Source organism: Mesoplodon densirostris, chromosome 17, assembly GCF_025265405.1.
Source record: "Mesoplodon densirostris isolate mMesDen1 chromosome 17, mMesDen1 primary haplotype, whole genome shotgun sequence".
Classification (NCBI taxonomy): Eukaryota; Metazoa; Chordata; class Mammalia; order Artiodactyla; family Ziphiidae; genus Mesoplodon; species Mesoplodon densirostris.
This window is the reverse complement of record NC_082677.1, coordinates 25,027,694-25,046,539: the sequence shown is the minus strand read 5'-3', so window position 1 is coordinate 25,046,539 and position 18,846 is coordinate 25,027,694. Positions and strand designations below refer to the sequence as shown.

Genomic DNA, 18,846 nt, shown 5'->3' with positions numbered 1-18,846 from the left:
TGATATTTTCTGTATGAAATAAATGGTCTAAAGGGATGATCTAATAGATAATAAAAACATAACACACTATCAATGTAGATTTGTTAAAACCACAAAACTACTATATAGTGGGTAAATTCTTATCATATACTAAAGAATAAATCAAGGCGACTTTAGCCTTTTTATCAGTCTGCCTTAGTAGATACTAAACACAGAGTGACAAAGCCAGCCATTGTGGAACATGGAAGTCTTAGAAAATGTTTATATGAAGAGAACAAAAACAGTAGGATGGAAGAAGTGTTTCAGAACTACTTTACAGTACTAGAAGGACTCAATGAAGATAACATTTGATATAATACAGGATTCATCTCATGGTGCTCTCTCAGAAAATATTTGCCTTAGGAAAAGAATTAGTAGGTACAGATGGTGAAGTAAAAGGCTACTCAAGAGTAATGAAATTTCTCCACGTATGATGTTTGCAATTCTGCCACAAGTGCTCAATATGTATGATTCTATTGAGCACAGTACCTACTGGTTGCTTATTTAACTCTCCACCATGAAACTTGAAATTTACAGGGGCAATTTCTTCAGTATGTCAAAAATGTGCTTGAAGATATCACATATCTACTACAACTTGCACACCAGGTCTAGAATCTCTTCTTTACCTTTTTAAAAAAATGCACATTCCCCTTATATATAATAACAAAGTCTTTAAGGAATACATAGAATTATAGTAGAGTGAAGCCCAGATTTATATACTCCCATATATCAGAGCCAAGTAGTATCATTTTACAAATGCAAATAATACAAAAATTTGAGGAATAATACTCACATTTTACTGAGAGTGAAAGTGATGTATTCATTTTGGTCCTGCAGTCACATATAGTTTTACTGTGTTTTCTATTATTTGAAGTTAGTCTTCAAATGGAAAATTCCTGCTATCTAGCAAAATACTAAATTTAAGCAACCAGCAACAAAACTGAAATCCAGATGGGTTGTTCCCTTGGATTACATATATGCCAAAAACGGCAACAGTTAATCTCAAGAGAAACTCAGGATATACTGATAATGAACAGACTCTAAACCACGTGGCACTTGAAATATGGCTAGTCCAAATTGAGATGTTCTGTAAATGTAAAATACATACTGGGTTTCAAAGACGCAGAAGAAAAAAGGAATGTCAAGTATTATTAAAATGTTTATATTAAATACATTTCAAAATAGTAATACTTTAAATATAATGGTTTAAATAAAACACTATTAAAGGTAATTTCACCTGTTTCTTTTTTTACTTTTCTAATGTGACTACTAAGAACATAAAATTACATATATGGGGCTTCCCTAGTGGCGCAGTGGTTGAGAGTCCGCCTGCCGATGCAGGGGACACGGGTTTGTGCCCCGGTCCGGGAAGATCCCACATGCCGCGGAGCGGCTGGGCGCGTGAGCCATGGCCGCTGAGCCTGCACGTCCGGAGCCTGTGCTCCGCAACGGGAGAGGCCACAACAGTGAGAGGCCCGTGTACCGAAAAAAAAAAAAAATTACATATATGGCTGACATTCTATTTCTATTGGACAGCACAGCACTAAATGAATGAAGTATGGTGGTGATCAGCTGACACTGGCTGAATATGTATAGCTGCCCTTCCAGATGTTACTTCTACGGCAGGTATAACATATGGTTCATACAGAAAGTTAACAGAGAAAAGTACTGAAATAAAAAACTAGGGCCAATTAGGGAGAAATTAAGAGAAATATTGAAAAAAATCATCATGCTTTAGAAATGTAAAAAAAAAAGTTGTTCTTTTCTTTTGCTACTTGAACTAATAGTATGTTTTAATGAGCATACAATGGAATAAGAAATTCCCCCAAATGACGAAAAGCTATTTTTCATTAAACTGACACATTAAGATGTTCCAAGAAGGTATTCTTATATATGTTGGAACAAGTAAATCTATTTCTTTGGATAATACTTTTATTCTTCATATTTCTCGAACCTGACTAAAAGGTCCTAAGAAATGAAACTGTGTTTCTGAGTTATTTTGTACTGTCATGCTGAGCAATTTTCTTCTGGGAGTTGGAGGCGTGGGTCAACAGGAGGTCTGGTGACATTTGGGTGACTGACAGGTGTAGCTGGCCTTCCTATGACATTGGAAGCCTCTCCAGGCTCCTTTACCCAGGATTTTGGGTGAGCCTTTAACCACTGTGTTGTGAGGCCTCAGTTACCTGTGAGGGAGTACATGTTAGGAGGGGATGTACATCAATCTATACCAAAGCAGGCACACACTTAGGTTGAGAAAGGGAGATCAGGCATGGATGCATCCAGAAAGGGATGGGCTACAGGTGAGGACACATGTGTCTGTCAAGGAAGAGATGGAGCATCATTGTTTCTCCTTTTAGACCCTTAGTCTAGTTAGTTTGAATGCTTTGCTTCCACTGCTGAACAGTAATAAAAGCAGCCAGTGGTAATGAGTTCCATTCCAAATCTCTGGAATCCTTTGGCTACTGTATAGCCTTCACAATGGTAGATGCTCGGTTACATATTTAAAACAGTATTAAACCAATGCTATTTAAATTCCTTTGACATCTTGAATACATTTACCTCAGAAAACTAATATACGGAGCTAATAAATATGAAAATCTTTGCTGTACTAAAAAATGCTGTTTCAAAAAAATTTATCATTAGGACAGATCAGAAAGGAAAAACGAAGGCTTGAAGGCTGTTAGACTAGGTAACATATGAACATTTTCCCAAAATGAAAATAAAAATGGCAGTAAAGAATGCAGAACAGGGACTTCCCTGGCAATCCAGTGGTTAAGACACCGTGCTTCCACTGCAGGGGGCATGGGTTTGATCCCTGGTTGGGGAACTAAGATCCCGTATGCTGTGAAGCATGGCCAAAAAAAAAAAAAAAAAAAAGGAATGCAGGACAGCAAGATATAAACCAACTGTAATTGAAAAAAACAAAAAAGAGCTTGCTATTTAAGGAAGCAAAAAGCACACATTTATTCAGAGTACATGATAAGAATTCACTCATTTTTTAAATCTGACACACAAGCTAAGAACAAAGGTGAAAACAGATTACCCAGGAATAGGGATGTATCGGAGTCTCTTTGATTGGAGATCAGTGACTTCTATATAACCAGCTGTTTGTGGAGGGATAACATCTGCAAACAAGTCAAGACACGAGCCGAGTGTTAAATTACTGCATGATACAAAAAAAGGACCTAAAGAAAGCATGGATGCTGCTAAAAGTGGAATGAAGTTATCACTAGCATAGAGAAGAACTCTGGGACCCACTTGACAAGGTCCTGGGCTGGCCAATTCCAGCCTTGAGGCTAGACTCTCAGAATTATGTTTTAGTCAGGGAAATACAGAGACTGTGAAATACATGCATGTTAGTGATTCTTTACTGTCAAGAGCATTACCTAAATTCCTTTCATTTTCTTTGATAGCTTCCCCAGATGGGTCAATGTTTTATTTTAGCACTTACAGTTTATCTGAAAATATTTTTCATCATTTGAATTCTCTTTTTCCTTTCCAGGAAATCACAACAATGGTATAACACAGTGGAATCAGCACCTACTTTGAAATTGGACTGGCATGGTAGGAAATCCTGGCTCTGATATTTCCTAACTATGTTTTACACTGGCCAAGTTATTTCTCTGAGACCTGCCTTCATCATTTGTAAAATGGGGATGACGACAGCATCTGAGCATCATAAACATAATTTGCACCCAGTTAGTAGTTGCTCCACCCACAGTGGCTGTTATTATTAGGACCCTTCAAGACAAGAAAAGGTGAGGTGAGGACTGGGCAGTGGGGCGAGGACTCTGGGTCATGAAGAATATGAAAAGGCAGGGAAGGAGAGGGTGATGAAACATGGGGGAACAGAGTCCTCAACTCCAATTCTAGAGTTGTTTCCCAGCAAATTCCAGGCGTTTACTGACTTTTTCCCCAAAGCCCTGAGTACCACCACCATGCTCATCATCACCAGCTGCCACCACTGTGTCAGGAATACTGCATCAGGAACACTGCTTATGCTTTTTTTTTTTTTTTTTGCGGTACGCGGGCCTCTCACTGTCGTGGCCTCTCCCGTTGCGGAGCACAGGCTCTGGACGCGCAGGCTCAGCGGCCATGGCTCAGGGGCCTAGCCGCTCTGCGGCATGTGGGATCTTCCCGGACCGGGGCATGAACCTGCGTCCCCTGCATCGGCAGGCGGACTCTCAACCACTGTGCTACCAGGGAAGCCCACTGCTTAGTTGTTATAGATAGTGTTTTTAACACTGACAACAACAAGGACCTTGGATTCCTGTTTGAGAGATGAGGAAGTAGAGACTTAACAGAGGTGGTATAATAATGGGACTTGCCTGGAGAGTGATAAAGAAGGCTTTCAAAATCAGGCCTTTCTTCTGGCTTTAAAATCTCTGCTCTGCCCACCACTGCACAAAGATCCTACCTGAGTTGACCGTAGGGCAACAATTTAAAAATGCCTTATTTTACAAAATCTTGGCCACCAATGTCTCTTTTAAAAAAAAATCCCCCTACAAAGAACCCATACTCTTAAAGATTTTTGTCTGTTGTCTACCTCTTATTATAATTTCTGATTAGAATGAGATATCCAGAATATCCACATTGAATTTATCCCATGTAGTGTACAAAGAATAGGAAACTTGGCATTTTAATTTGTTTGCAGCTGAAGGTTTTTGAGTAGGCCATCTGAAAACCTCAATATGTCTCTTACTTATTCAACAAACGTGATTGAGCTTACTTTGCACCGGACACTATACGAAGCATTGGGGATACACAGGAAAGAGATGTGTGTGGTTCCTGCCTTGTCTGAGGAGCCCACAGCATAAAGAGGAAAGCTCCTTTTTTAAAAAAAAATCATTGTGAGCCTTTAGGGACTTCGAAAGGATTCTAGGGTGGGAATCACAGCCCTGGGGCCAGGTATGAGCTGCAGAGCTAGGCACAGCGTGGTCCCAGAGGGCAAAAGGAGGCAGGAGGAAGGGAAAGTGATGTCCACGGACAGCAGAGAGTAAGGAAAGAGAGTTACTATGGTAACCCGACCACCCAGCTGAATTGGCCATCCTCAGATAGCCATTTGTATGAAGCCAACATGCTTATCGTAAGTCATGCACCACCTGCATTGGAAACGTTGCCTGGGATATAAGGTCAGTCTTGGACAAAGTTTTGCACCATATATCATTTTTGACAGTTCCTGGCGGCTAGCACCTAACTGAAATGGGTTGAATTACTTATAGACCCTGGTTCTTTGCCAAAAATGACCAGTTATTGAAGCAGTTGGGATGACTAGCGCTGCCTAGCTAGCCAGTTGCATCTGGCCTGCCACTTACATGCCCTCTCCTTTTCACAAGTAGTAGTATTAGGCTGAGCTACCGCCACCAGTGCTTTTAGACTGCCTGAGAAAGCAAAGTAAGCCAACATATTTTAAATATCTTTCTTTCTACAGATTTCTTTCTTTCTTTTTTCTTTTCAATGTGCAAGTTAATTCCATGTCATAAAGAGGATGAGAAAATGCAATAATGGCTGTGTCTATTTCAGGAAGGAGAAAGCAAGAATTTTATTCCTTGTGCTAAAACATATTTTCACGTATCAGAAAAGGCAATTTGTGGCTATGAAGCACTTTAAGGGTGGTGGTAGTGATGGTGGTAATGGTAAGGCTTGAAAAATAATCAGAATTAATGTTTCCAGATTTGAAAATAAATCAGCTTAGAATACGTGATTGAATTAAGGAAGTGAAAACCATGGCCAGATTTCCCTCCAAACTTAGCCAAATCCTTGTCTATCCATTTTAAATGTTTCAAAACTGTAGAGAGGATGGAGGTTCAGTAAATTTCCATTACATTTATAATCTAGGTGGATTTCGAAGAGAGGTATAAATTATATTTCAGGATTAGTTCACTAATGATTAAAGGTAAGTCACTGCTGCAGCATTTAGTGTGCAGTTCCCATATAGAGTGGGGACAGCTTAGATGCACAGTGCCAAGGTTAGGAGGGGGTATAAAAACCGTCAGACAAAGTAACCAAGAGCATTTTCAGAAGGAAGATTAAATTACATAAAAAATTCACTCCTTCAAGCAATGTAATTTGATGTACTTCTGTTAACTACTAGGTTAAATGCACTTCTGTGTTCACAGATTAAAAGAGGGATGTGTGCCCTGAGATTGTGCGGATACCAAATCTTTGAATTTAATCAAAGTTCAGAAAACAGTACACTGCTTTCAATCAAGAGTCATTATTTTGTATTTAAAGAGCTGAGGCCTGTGATTTAAAGTAAAAAAAAAAAAGCTAACATTTAACTAGAAGGAAAATGATTGAAAGAAAGCAGTAAATCTTTCCCCATCTGCATTAACCACAATTTATACCATCTCTGTAAAAGCCACCGGGAGAGTAGCCTTTACAATTGCTATTGATTTCTTTAATAAAAGGCTGATGTGCATTAGTTCCTGACTAATTAGGTGGTGGGATTCTATTTACTTTAAAAAGATTAATTTAGTTTGAATTATCATTAGAGATCTATAGGCACATAGATTAAAGAGTCAAACAGACTGAAGGAAAAAATCATCAGCCTTGACTTTACTCCTCTCACCCCTCATTTTCTGCTCCCAGAGATGCTTTCAACTTTTTAAAGCTGTTTCTTTGGTATTCACCTTCATCCTTATGGTGCTGTCTTTATGTTTTAGTTTTAGGCATTATTTATTGACTTCTCACCATGTAAGATGAGAGTTTAACTGTTTTCACATACCCCTCCCCCTGCCTACCATCTCATTTTTCCCATCCCTCCGTATATTTATATGATAATTTTTCATTAGATTAACATCCAGCACTTATGTTGTTATGATTATATAAATGCTCTTTATAGCCGAGCTATGTCTTATCATAGTATTATTGCTTTTTCTTTTCATAGAGTTAATAATCATGCTTTGTTGTTGGTTTACTTTTTCATGTACCTAGCACAAATTCATCCTCGAAGTTTTCCCTATGTCAAAATTTCTTAATGTGTTCAAATAGTTGGGTTTATCAACTTCACTTTCTTGGAGGCATCTCTCCTGAAATCTTCTCAACTTTTCTAATCCTAACTGGTTGATCCCTAGGCCTGTGTGCAGCTGGCATCCTGAGATCTCCCTTTACCATTCTCTTAGGATTTTTTTTTGTTTTTTTTTTACAGCCCACATTTAAAAAATTCTTCCTGGGCTTCCATGGTGGTGCAGTGGTTAAGAATCTGCCTGCCAATGCAGGGGACGCAGGTTCGAGCCCTGGTCCAGGAAGATCCCCCATGCCGCAGAGCAACTAAGCCCGTACACCTAGAGCCCGTGCTCTGCAACAAGAGAAGCCACCGCAATAAGAAGCCCACGCACCGCAACGAAGAGTAGCCCCTGCTCGCCGCAACTAGAGAAAGCCTGTGCGCAGCAACGAAGACCCAATGCAGCCAAAAATAAATAAATAAATGTATTAAAAAAAATTATTCCTTTGTGTCAGGCATTAACCTAAGCACTTTCTATACATTTGGAATATTTAAGGAACATTACCTTAAAAAATGAGGGTAAATAAAACTCTTAGCAACCAAGAGAAAAATGGCAAAAATATATAAACAGGCAATTTTCAGAAGAGTAAATCACAATATATAAAAAGATACTCAAACTTACTAGAAATCAGGGACGTGCACAATAAAAGGTCTGACCTTTGCAAGAGAAGATGGGGATAGAGAGTAGACTCATCTTTTATGCTGCTGGAACAATAACTTTGGGTAACAATTTGGTAATTTCACTCTTAGATATATACCCTACAGACTCCCCACACATATACACAGGGAGACTGGTACAAGAATACTTGTAATAGCAAAAAATTGTGAAGAACGTAAATGTGTACCAATAGAGAACAGATGAATAAGTTGGCTGTGCTGTATGTACAGCAGTGAAAATGAATGAAGTGTGGATGATGACAAAGATTCTCTCCTTTATCAAGAGAGTCTGGTATTAGTGAAAGGACAGACACATATTGTGTTGGCCAAAAAGTTTGTTTGGGTTTTCCCATACCATCTTATGGAAGATGTTATGGAAAATCCCGAACGAACTTTTTGGCCAACACAATATAGATTAATGAAACACCAACGAAAATCCATAAACAGACTCACATATGTGGTCAGTTGATTTTCTGAAGAGGTCCAAAGACAACTGAGTAGAAAAAGGACAATCTTTTCAGCAAATGGTACTGGAACAATTGACTATCCCCATGCAAAACAATGGGTCTCAATCCACACCTTGTGCCATATAAGAAAATTAACTCAAAGTGGAGTACAAATCTAAGTATAAAATCTAGAAATATGATATTTCTAGAAGAAAACATAAGAGATTTGGCCCTTCACCAAAATGGGAGAAAATGTTTGGAAAGCATGTATCTGATACTGGACTTATATGTAGAATATATAAAGAACACTCAAAAATCATTAAAAAGAAAGCAAGTAATCCAATTCAGAAAGTGGGAAAAGATTTGAAGAGACGTTTCACTAAAGAAGATAGATATGAAAAGATGCTCAACATCATTTGGCACTAGGGAAAATGCAAATTAAAATCATAATGAGGTTATCACTACACACCTGCTAGAATGGTGAAAAACTGACAATACCAAGCACTGAAAAGGTGGCGGAGCAACTGGAACTTTCACCATTGCTGACAGGAATGCAAAATGGTATTGCTATTCTGGAAACCAGTTGGGCAGTTTTATCGTATGACATAAAAATGCCATTCCTACGTATTTATCCAAGTGAAGCAAAAACTTATGTTCACTTAAAAATCTGTGCAAACATGTTCATAGCAGCCTTATTAATTATTGCCCAAAACTGGAAACTATACAAGTATCTATCAACTTGTGAATGGATAAGCAAACTGTGGTATATCCACACAATGGACTACTACTCAGCCAAAAAAAGGAACAAACAAACAAACACAACATATATGATTCTCAAATATTTAATATTAAGTGAAAGACGCCAGACTCAAGAGACCACATACTGTGTGATTCCATTTATATGATATTCTGGAAAAGGCAAATCAATAAGGAAAGAAATCAGATCAGTGGGGGTATAGGGGAAGGCAGAAGGCTTAATGGCAGAGTGGCATAGGGGAGGTTTTTGGGGAGATGGAACTGTTCTCTGTCAGTTATGGTGATGGTTACACAACTGTATGTATTTGTCAAACTCACAGCACTATACACTAAAAAGGATGAATTTTACTCTGTGTAACTGGTCCCTAATAAGAACAAATGAGAACAATAAAATACTTAAATAACAACACTCTGTCTGATGTGTGGAGAATAGGGGGTGGGGGAAGAATGGAAGAGGGAACTCTGTCAGAGGGCTACTGCAGCATTCCAGTTCAAGATGGTGGTGATTTGGATGTTGGCAACTCAACTGTAGACAAGTGGGTGGATATAAGGTATATTAAGGTTGTATCAAAAGGACATGGCGGTTGATGATGATGTGGAGGATGAGGGAGGAGTATCAGGGCTGACCCACTGGTTTCTGGTGGATGAAGGTGCACTGAATTCTGGTATAGAATTTCTTGTAACTCCTGGAGTGTCTGTAATGCCTCTGTACCTTTCTCGTGGGGTTTTCTCTTCCTGGAACAATTCCTTCATTTGATTCCCTCCCATTCATCTTTCAAGAGTCAGCTCAGAATCACAAGCCTGGGGTGTAAGCTTCTCCTTTGTGTTTAGATATCACCTTGTGAATATGCCTATTGCACTGCACTGCAATTGTCAGTGTATTCACCTGCCTCTTCTACCATAAAAAACATTCTAAGGAAATGGTGATTTATTTGGAATGAACTAATTCTAACATTATCATATAACCAGGACTTTTCAAACCCAATAACAGATTATTATAATGTGTTTACTATTATATTTATGAAGTCCACACTAATATAATGAATGTAAACACAGGACAATATTACTGCCACTATGATGCAAATAATAATCAGTGGCTCGATGATCAAAAATTTTCATAATTATCCTTTATGATGAAAGCCAGCGTGGTTCAGTAAGGGTAGCTGTGGCCTTGGGTTGGAAGACTTTGGTGCAAATCTGGGCTCTGCTGACCACTGCTGGGGAGAACCCCAGCAAGTTACTTTACCTCTCCGTCAGTTTCCCTGCATATAAACTTGAGAGTACATTAATGATAGAATGGGAATTTAACGACTAAATGAATTTATACAAGGAAAAGTGATCAGCACAGGACCTGGCATAAGTTACGTAGTAATAAACATAAGTTGACTTTGAGAGCACTGGTAAGTGAATCAGGCTGCACAAGTCCCTGGCCTTTAGACACAGGAGTTTAAGGCAAAAGTCTTAAACTCCTATGAGAAGTTTAGGTAAACCCTTCTGAGCACATATAGGTCTTTTTAGCTACTAAACCCTGTTAAAATTATTCATATTCATAAACATAAAATGATAAGTTAAATATCCCTACCAAAACCAAACTACCTTTGACTAGCTTGATAAAATAGGAATTGGTAAGTTTCTTACCTTTTGGGTAGATATCTTTTAGAGGGATTTCTCCTGGGGGCAAAATCCTGACTATCTGATTAGTATCCAAAAGCATCACACAATTGCTCTGCTTTGGAGTTCCAATTTTCTTCTTCCCTCCATAGAATGTATCAGTGACCCTTGATTTATGCAAAGATGTTGGCCTTTTCCAAGAATAAACTTCACTAGGTGACTTAAAAAAAAGGGAGAGAAATTCAAGCACTGAAGTATTATAAACTACATTCACAACTTTTACAATGCAGTCCTTTAAGCAGATACCAGCGGTACACTTATATTTCACAAATATAAGAAAATCAAATTATTCCTTAACCTTTTTGACTTTGGTACAGAAGATAGCTGCTTCATCAATAATCATAATTTTCAGACAAGTGTAAAATATGCAACACATTTTTTATCTTGAAATGAATTAGAGCTAAAAAGAGGGAATATGACAATACAGGTAATTTAAGTAACTATAAATAACTAACTATACTATCGCATCCACTATCTGGCATAAGGAATAGTATTACCAGTATTTCTCAAGCCCCTGGAGGGCCCCTTTTCAATCACATCTCTTTCATATTCCCTAGACTTTAATTCTTCTGAAATTTTGTGTTATTTTTTTCTCTTGCTTTACTTTAAATTTTTACCACATATATATTTATCCTTCTCTACTCCCAGATCACAGATATTCTCCTACGTATTTGTTAAACATTTTGAAGTTTTGCCTTTCACATTTAGTTCCTTAACCCCTCAGGAGTTTCTTTCTGTGAGTGGTATGAGGCAGGGCTCCATGCTTATCTTTTTTTCACATGGATAGCTAATTGTTCAAATATCATTAACCTTTGCCCACTGATCAGCACTGTTATCAGAAAAGTTTCATGTATGCAGGCAGCTGTTTCTGGGCATTCCAATCTGTTCTACTGTATATTTTTCTACCCCTAGGCCAATACCATGTGGTCTTAGTTACTAAAGCTTTATAATAAGCCTTGAAATTTAGTAGGGCAAGTACCTCTGCTTTTTATTCTTGGTTCTTCTTCAGAAATGTCTTGGTTATTGTTTGCCCCTGCTCTTCCATAAACATGTGTGAGAGTTGCATTTGCACTACATCCTTGTCAGTACTTGGTATTGTCAGTATTTAAAATTTTTTTTTATTTTAGCCATTCTAATTGGCAATAGTAGTATCTCATCATGGTTTTAATTTGCATTTCCCTAATGACTAATGATGATGAACATCTTTTCATGTACTTAATTACCATCCATATATCCTCTTTGGTAAACAGTCTGTTCAAGTCTTTTGCCCATTTTTTTAAATACATTTTACCTCCGATTTTATTTCTATACCTACTTAAATACGTTGAAAACCATGAGTTCACCCAGATACACACAATTCCAATCCAACCACTACAGGACTCATTCTAGTTTTCTTTCCTTCTGTATCTGTAACTCCCTTCTTTAACAGTGAGAAACCTAGACATCATTACCCTTCATATACTTACTTTTTGGCTCAGTTCCACTGTATATGACTCATCTCCCATCTCCACCACTAACTTTCCCTTCCAGGCCGATGCCCTCCTCACTCTGCTTGGCCTGATAGCCCACACTGAGCTACACGCATGTATCAACAAACTCTTCACCTTACTTGGGCTCCTACTTCCCACACCAGGCTGCCCCTTCATGGGGTGCCATCTTCATCCTGGCTGGACTTGATTCCCGTCGCCAGTGGTTACTCCTTCCCACACCACAGATATCTTGCTCATCTGCTCAGCCTCTGACCTCTGACACCTCATAATGGGCCGCTCTGCCCATTTTTTATACTGGATTATTTTCTTACTCTTGAGTTTTAAGAAATCTTTATATACTTTGGATACAAGTCCTTTGTTGGAAATGTGATTTGCCAGTATTTTCTCCCAGCCTGTAGACTGTCCTTTCATTCTCTTAACAGTGTCTTTTTTTTACAGAGTGGAGGTTTTTAATTTTGAGGAAAGTCAAGGTATCAAAAAAATTTCTAATGGATCATGTCTAAGGTGCTCAGAAAAATGTTTAGTAGAAGAGGTGGTAGTGGGTATCCTTGTCTTCCTCTTGATATCGAAACGAATGCTTTTAACGTTTCACTATTGAGGATTCACTATGATACTTGCTGTCGGTTTTTGTAGCCATGTGGTAGTAGGTTAAGAAAGTTATAATAAGTTCATAATAATTTAGGTGCCTTTGATAATGCTATAAAAAGTTAATAAGAGATGACATGCCCTTTTGTTAATAGTTTTGTGAAGAATCAAAAGAAATTCACATGAAGTCATAAAGGCACTGTAGTATATAGTAGAAAGGATATGCGTTTGAGGGTCAGTCACCCTTGAGCTCAAATCCCAGATCCCTTATTCAATATCTTTGGGGCCTGGGGGATATATCCTCTCTGTTTTTGCTTCTTTATCTATAAAACCTTGTGCAATTGCTGTAAAAATTAATTATCATGTATGAAATGGTTTAGAATAGTACAGTGCCTGACTTGTGTTGGGGTCTAAAAAATATGACTGCTCTCATAAAATGCTGAAAGGCTGTCTAACTGAATGATCTAATCTATCATTAAACAAAAATTCATGAACATCTCCGATACGGTGGGTAATAAATATGGGGATGCAGCTTTTAATTTAACAAGTCACTAGTTCTACAGTCTACAAAGGATTTCTAGAGGGTCAATACAAACATAACCTTATACTCAGCTTTCTTACCTTTTTATAGCGACATTATATTTCTATACTAATTTCTTCAATCAAAAGATCAATTTTTAAAACAGTTCCACCTTCAGAAAAGTAGCTCCAGTGTTTTCTCTACTGATAGCAGCAAGCATGGTAGAAAGCATATTAAACGTAACTCTTTCATTTAATCAAAGCTGCCGTAGATGCTGTATTCCAACATGTTTCATTTTCAGATATATAATCCACAGCAAATGTTTTTTACTTAATAATTAAGAAGACATATGGCAAAGTCCTAAGCCACACATTATCCATTGGGTTTTGGATTTCAAAAGTCTTATATCCTGAAGTACTCATCATTCATTAATTACATTAAAATTTTGAGGCATGTGAGACTGGTGTACTATTAAGCAGAGCCAATATTTTTATCTTTAAGTGATTCTATCATCCCACCTAAAAGCTACAAAGGAAATTATGAAAATTAAATGTTTAATCAAAACACATGGAGTTACATCTAAGGTTATTAGATGGCAACTTGGGCTGAAATAACCTTTATATTTCATGTCTCACATTTCCATCAGGGGAAGATGGTACCTAGTTTCACCTAAAGTCAATAATGAATAGCCTCTTCTTTACAGATAATAGTAAATAACAGCAGAAGGATCCATTTAAAAGCAAATTAAATTGAGACCACCAGCATTTATAGTATAATCTGGATGCAGCAAAGATATAAGTCAGAGCAAAACTCAGTGGAAAGTGAATTGGTGTTCATGAGCATTGAAAAATTTAACCTACAGTAATGAGACTCCAACATATTTCACTTTAAAAAATTCTAGAAGAAATATTATTTTGTTAGTCTCAAATTGTCCCTCTTGACAGATGACATGAGCACACATTAAGACAGCATGATATAAAATCACTGTCAGTAGGTTAAGTATTTACCTGTCACATGAACTCCCATGTATGGAGAATACTGTTTTTCCTTTACTAAATTATATAATTGCACTACAATGTATATGTTAATTTTTAACAAGCAATGAAACCATATAGAATGAATTTTTTAATGACTGGTCTGGAAAACAGAAGGTTGACCTGAAATGTTTACCAGAAAATCATTACGTTTTTAATTACCCCTCAGATAGGCTTATAGAGTATAGGCCAAAATGGGGGGAAGAAATAGTTATTCAATCATTTAAGAAATTTATGCTTACCATGAGATCTGGGAAACCAACAACGACTGTAGCATAACTATTCTCATCTGAGAGAATTCGGTTAGGAGAGGCAATCTTTTGTCCCACAGCTGAACTCAGATTTTCAGATGATAGTTGATGACTTGAAATTTTATGAGGTATGCTGAAGTCTGTTTCTAAAAAGTGTCAGAGAAACGTTAAACACCATATGCCCCTAAAATGCTCCAGGAATTAATTTTTGCAAGATTTCATTCTCACCAACTCAAACAGAAAAGCAAAAATCAAAAAAGAGAAAACGCTTTCACTTACACTCATGGCTTTTTGTCTGAGAAAACTCAGTTTTCACAATCATGGCATCTTCTCAAAGTGATTTCAAGTATTTATTCAAGAATTCAAATTTTTATTAGCAATCAAGATTAATATAATAGCACTCTGCAGAAAGAGGTGAAACTGGCCCAAACCAGTCTTAGCAATGGTATATTTTAGAATTTTTTTCGTAATTACTTTTCACCCCCCGCCCAAAACTGTGATGAATAAAGTAGAAATACTGATGGTCTGTGTAAAAAAGAAATGATGCAATCCTAAAATAGACTTGGAACCTACATATATGTAAACATTCTGACTTGTTAGTTTAAAAAATTCAAAGACAGAATTTAAAAGATGATAGATTCTTACTGTTTCTAGTGTAGTGACTAAGATTTCTTTTTTGGTATAAAGTTAACATGTTGATATTATTGTCCTTAAATGATTCTAGAGGACAGTGTGTATGCAGGCATGCACCTATACAGCCACAAACACACAGAATATAGTATTTACCTTGTGTGACTCCAAACCCTGTGCTAGGCAGCTCCTCTTTCAGCACATACAACTGGCAAACCCTACTGTCCTCAGATTCGATGTGCGCCGGCTTAGTTAAAAGATATTTCCTGTAAACAAACAAATCATCTAAGTGAAAAGTCTTTCTTTTTCTAATGACTATGAGGCCAGACTAGGAAAAATCAGAGTTGCCATACCCTACCCACCCCCAGCCAAAGCCTCCTTTTTTGCAGTATGCGGGCCTCTCACTGCTGTGGCCTCTCCCGTTGCGGACCACAGGCTCTGGACGCGCAGGCTCACTGGCCATGGCTCACGGGCCCAGCCGCTCCGCGGCATGTGGGATCTTCCCGGACCGGGGCACGAACCCGTGTCCCCTGCATCGGCAGGCGGACCCTCAACCACTGCGCCACCAGAGAAGCCCCAAAGCCCCCTTTTTATATTCTGAGTATAATTTGCAGTTTCAGAGTTTCATCATGAATTTAAAAAATAACTTCTTAACACTGTATAAGAGCAGTGCATAATAACAATGCAGTAATAAATGTGAACTGAAAATCCAATATTTCCTGTAAGAGGAAGGGCCATAAAAAAAAAAAAGAAAAGCGACTCTAAAGAGACACATCCATACTATCATGGAGCCTGCTGTTAATATGACTGATCAGCAAGTAAGAGGGAGGCCAACCTCTGATTTGTGACCAGCTAAGGGACAGAAGCCCTCCCTGCTGTAATCCCCTTGATCTACTTGTCTGTAAGATTTCTAATATAGGAATATATAAATAGCCAGGAATCTTTTGCAGCAGGTCACTTCTGCTTGTCAGCAGAGGGGCAGAGAATCTGCATGAATCCAGTAGATGTAATGCATGAGGGAGGGTGACTCAAAATTTACTGTGCAGGGCTTCCCTGGTGGCGCAGTGGTTGAGAGTCTGCCTGCCGATGCAGCGGACACGGGTTTGTGCCCCAGTCCAGGAAGATCCCATATGCCGCAGAGCGGCTGGGCCCGTGAGCCATGGCCGCTGGGCCTGCGCGTCTGGAGCCTGTGCGCCGCAACGGGAGAGGCCACAACAGTGAGAGGCCCGCATACCGAAAAAAAAAAATTTACTGTGCACCCCACTTATGCCGAGTGTACATAATGTCCTTTTCATCAAGAAGTATACGGTGCAATGGAAGAGGCAACACAAACATAAACATAACCAAATAAGAGCACAGGAGATAAAACGAAGAAGAAACTTCTAAGGGGTGGATTCTGTGAAGTTACAGAAAAGCAACAGCATTTGGATGGAGACTGTGGCCCTTTGAAGAGAGGATAAACTAAAAATCTATTTTGAAGTATCTCTAGTTTGGCAAGAATACAGTGAATTCTCAGTGTGCTAACAGGAAAAATCCTAAAGAAATACGGATCAGTTGTAAAAGTCATTACGTTTTCACTGTTAATTTCAAGGTCATCTTCTGAAACACTTTTATAATTACTCTGCGAAGTTACATTTAATTTATTTAGATTTTCCCGTCCCCTCTCCTTCGAAGTTTCACCTACAGAGATGCTGCCAAATACAGAAATTGTTAAAAGACAGACACAGGAAGACAGAGCTGTAAGGATGCTGGCTAACTGAGCACACTCCATGAGGTGCTATGTAGATCTACCCACTGATGTGTTTTGCTCTCCACCAGAAGCCATTTGTCTTCTGCTACGAGAAAAACCGTCTGGAGGCTGATGGGAAGTGAGATGGTGTGAGTTCGCCCTTCTAGAACATCCAGCACAGCCAGGGTGTTCCTGAAAAAAAAAAAGAAAGAAAACTCTCTGAAAGGAAATGGTGAAGATATTGGTTGAGTAACCATGGCACAGTCATTTCATGATATATTATACAACCCTAAAAACAATATTTTTAAGACTAGATAATAACATAGAAAAATGTTAATTGAGAAAATAGATATATAAAACTCTAAGCTATATAAAGGTATGCATAAGAATTAAAAATGAGAAGTGAGAGCGGCCATGCTAGTAGTGGTTGTATACGGAATTATGGGCAGTGTCTTTTCTTATGTCTGTTTTTCAATGTTCTGCAATGTGGGATAAGAAACTTTTAGAATAAAATATTTCTAATTTTATTACATTAGCTTTACAATAGACAAGCATAATTAAAGGAGGAAATAGAATGGACACAATAAGGATCCCAGATTAAATCTACAACAAAGAGCTCACCCTTTTTCTTTGTAGAATACTAGCCAGTTTTTGTGCGCAAATTCTTTACACATTTTGTAAGTTTCCTAAAGACAAAACAAAACAAAATATTCACTTTAAATGTGTCATATTCAGCTGCTTTTCCTTGAATAAATTTCTTCAAAGTGTAAAACATGTAATTCTCCGAGAAGCTACCTCTTTATCCACTCCAAGACTCTTACGGTAACATAGATTAAAATATATTTCAAAATTAATTGTGAACTGCATACTAAAACATCTTTAGAATAATGTTTTAGGGGACTTCCCTGGTGGTCCAGTGGTTAAAACTCCACGCTCCCAATGCAGGGGACCCAGGTTCGATCCCTGGTCAGGGACCTAGATCCCACATACTGCAACTAAGAGCCCGCCTGCCACAACTAACACCCAGCACAACCAACCAACCAAATAAATAAATAAATATTTTTTAAAAAGCATATTAAAAAAAAAATGCCAAATACTGGTTAGAAATAAACATGCTATCTGGTGATTAACTGTGGAATTTGTACCATAGCATAAATACGTAGGAAATATTTTGTTTCTTAGATTTGGATATATTTATGATAAATATTTATATTTATCTCTTTCCTTTGTGGTCTTTTAAGACCTAAGTACGCTGTCGTGCAGGGCAGAGGGTAAGCCTTATTTTATATCCATTACCTTTTTCTAAATGGCAGAAAAAATTCTTGTTGGTTAGCCAAAATGTTTACTAGTTTAATTTAGTTAATAAGCTAAAACGTTTATTTATCTAGTAAATACAATCAGCTGTTGCACTCATAGGTTCATTACATAAATCCAAACATAAACTCATAACTGGAAAACTATTAAAGTGACTATTAAAGTTCATGTTAGGGATCTGTCATGAATACCACACTCAAATGGCTCATGATGTCCTATTATTGTGAGTTGCGTCCTGACAAGTCTTCATGTGACTGTGATGGATACAAAAAGAAGCCATTGATATTGAATTATATATGTATCTATGTCTACCTATTTGTATCATATTAAAATTTACAAGTGCATAATAAGAGAATTCTCTTGTGCATTATAGCAAACAAAAGGCACTACAAGGGATGGGCAGGCACGCATTTTTACAGTTAGAAAGCTATGGAAAATCCCTGGCAATTTGCTGGACAAGTTGGGTATTTCTTACAGCTTCCTCCTTGCTCCACCAGGAAGTTTTCTTAAGTGTAAACTCTTCTGAAGGTAAGATGAGACGATGAAGGGCTTGGCTAGTGGTATCCAACAACAGGATGACATTGCTCTGGAAATAAAGAGAACAGTTTGTTTGTTTCCTTGTTTGTTTGTTTGTTTCCTTGTTTATTTATTTATTTATTTAGCAGCAGCCTCTTGGCAGCCTGGGAATAAATGGAATAGCGATAAATAAACCAAAGGGAAGATGACAATATTGAAATAT

General features: G+C 37.9%; 1 protein-coding gene across 2 annotated transcripts in view; it reads right to left on the bottom strand.

The window, feature by feature from the left end:
* The window catches only part of VWA8 (von Willebrand factor A domain containing 8), a 359,147-nt gene that overhangs the window by 98,582 nt on the left and 241,719 nt on the right, over window positions 1-18,846 (bottom strand). For both annotated transcript variants that reach the window (XM_060079870.1, XM_060079871.1), the window contains exons 30-36: window positions 18,583-18,693; window positions 17,415-17,479; window positions 16,860-16,985; window positions 15,221-15,330; window positions 14,426-14,580; window positions 10,522-10,714; window positions 3,062-3,143 (exon numbers count right to left, since the gene is read on the bottom strand). In XM_060079870.1, the coding sequence (XP_059935853.1) occupies window positions 3,062-3,143; window positions 10,522-10,714; window positions 14,426-14,580; window positions 15,221-15,330; window positions 16,860-16,985; window positions 17,415-17,479; window positions 18,583-18,693 (842 nt within the window). The remainder of the gene's footprint in view (window positions 1-3,061; window positions 3,144-10,521; window positions 10,715-14,425; window positions 14,581-15,220; window positions 15,331-16,859; window positions 16,986-17,414; window positions 17,480-18,582; window positions 18,694-18,846) is intronic.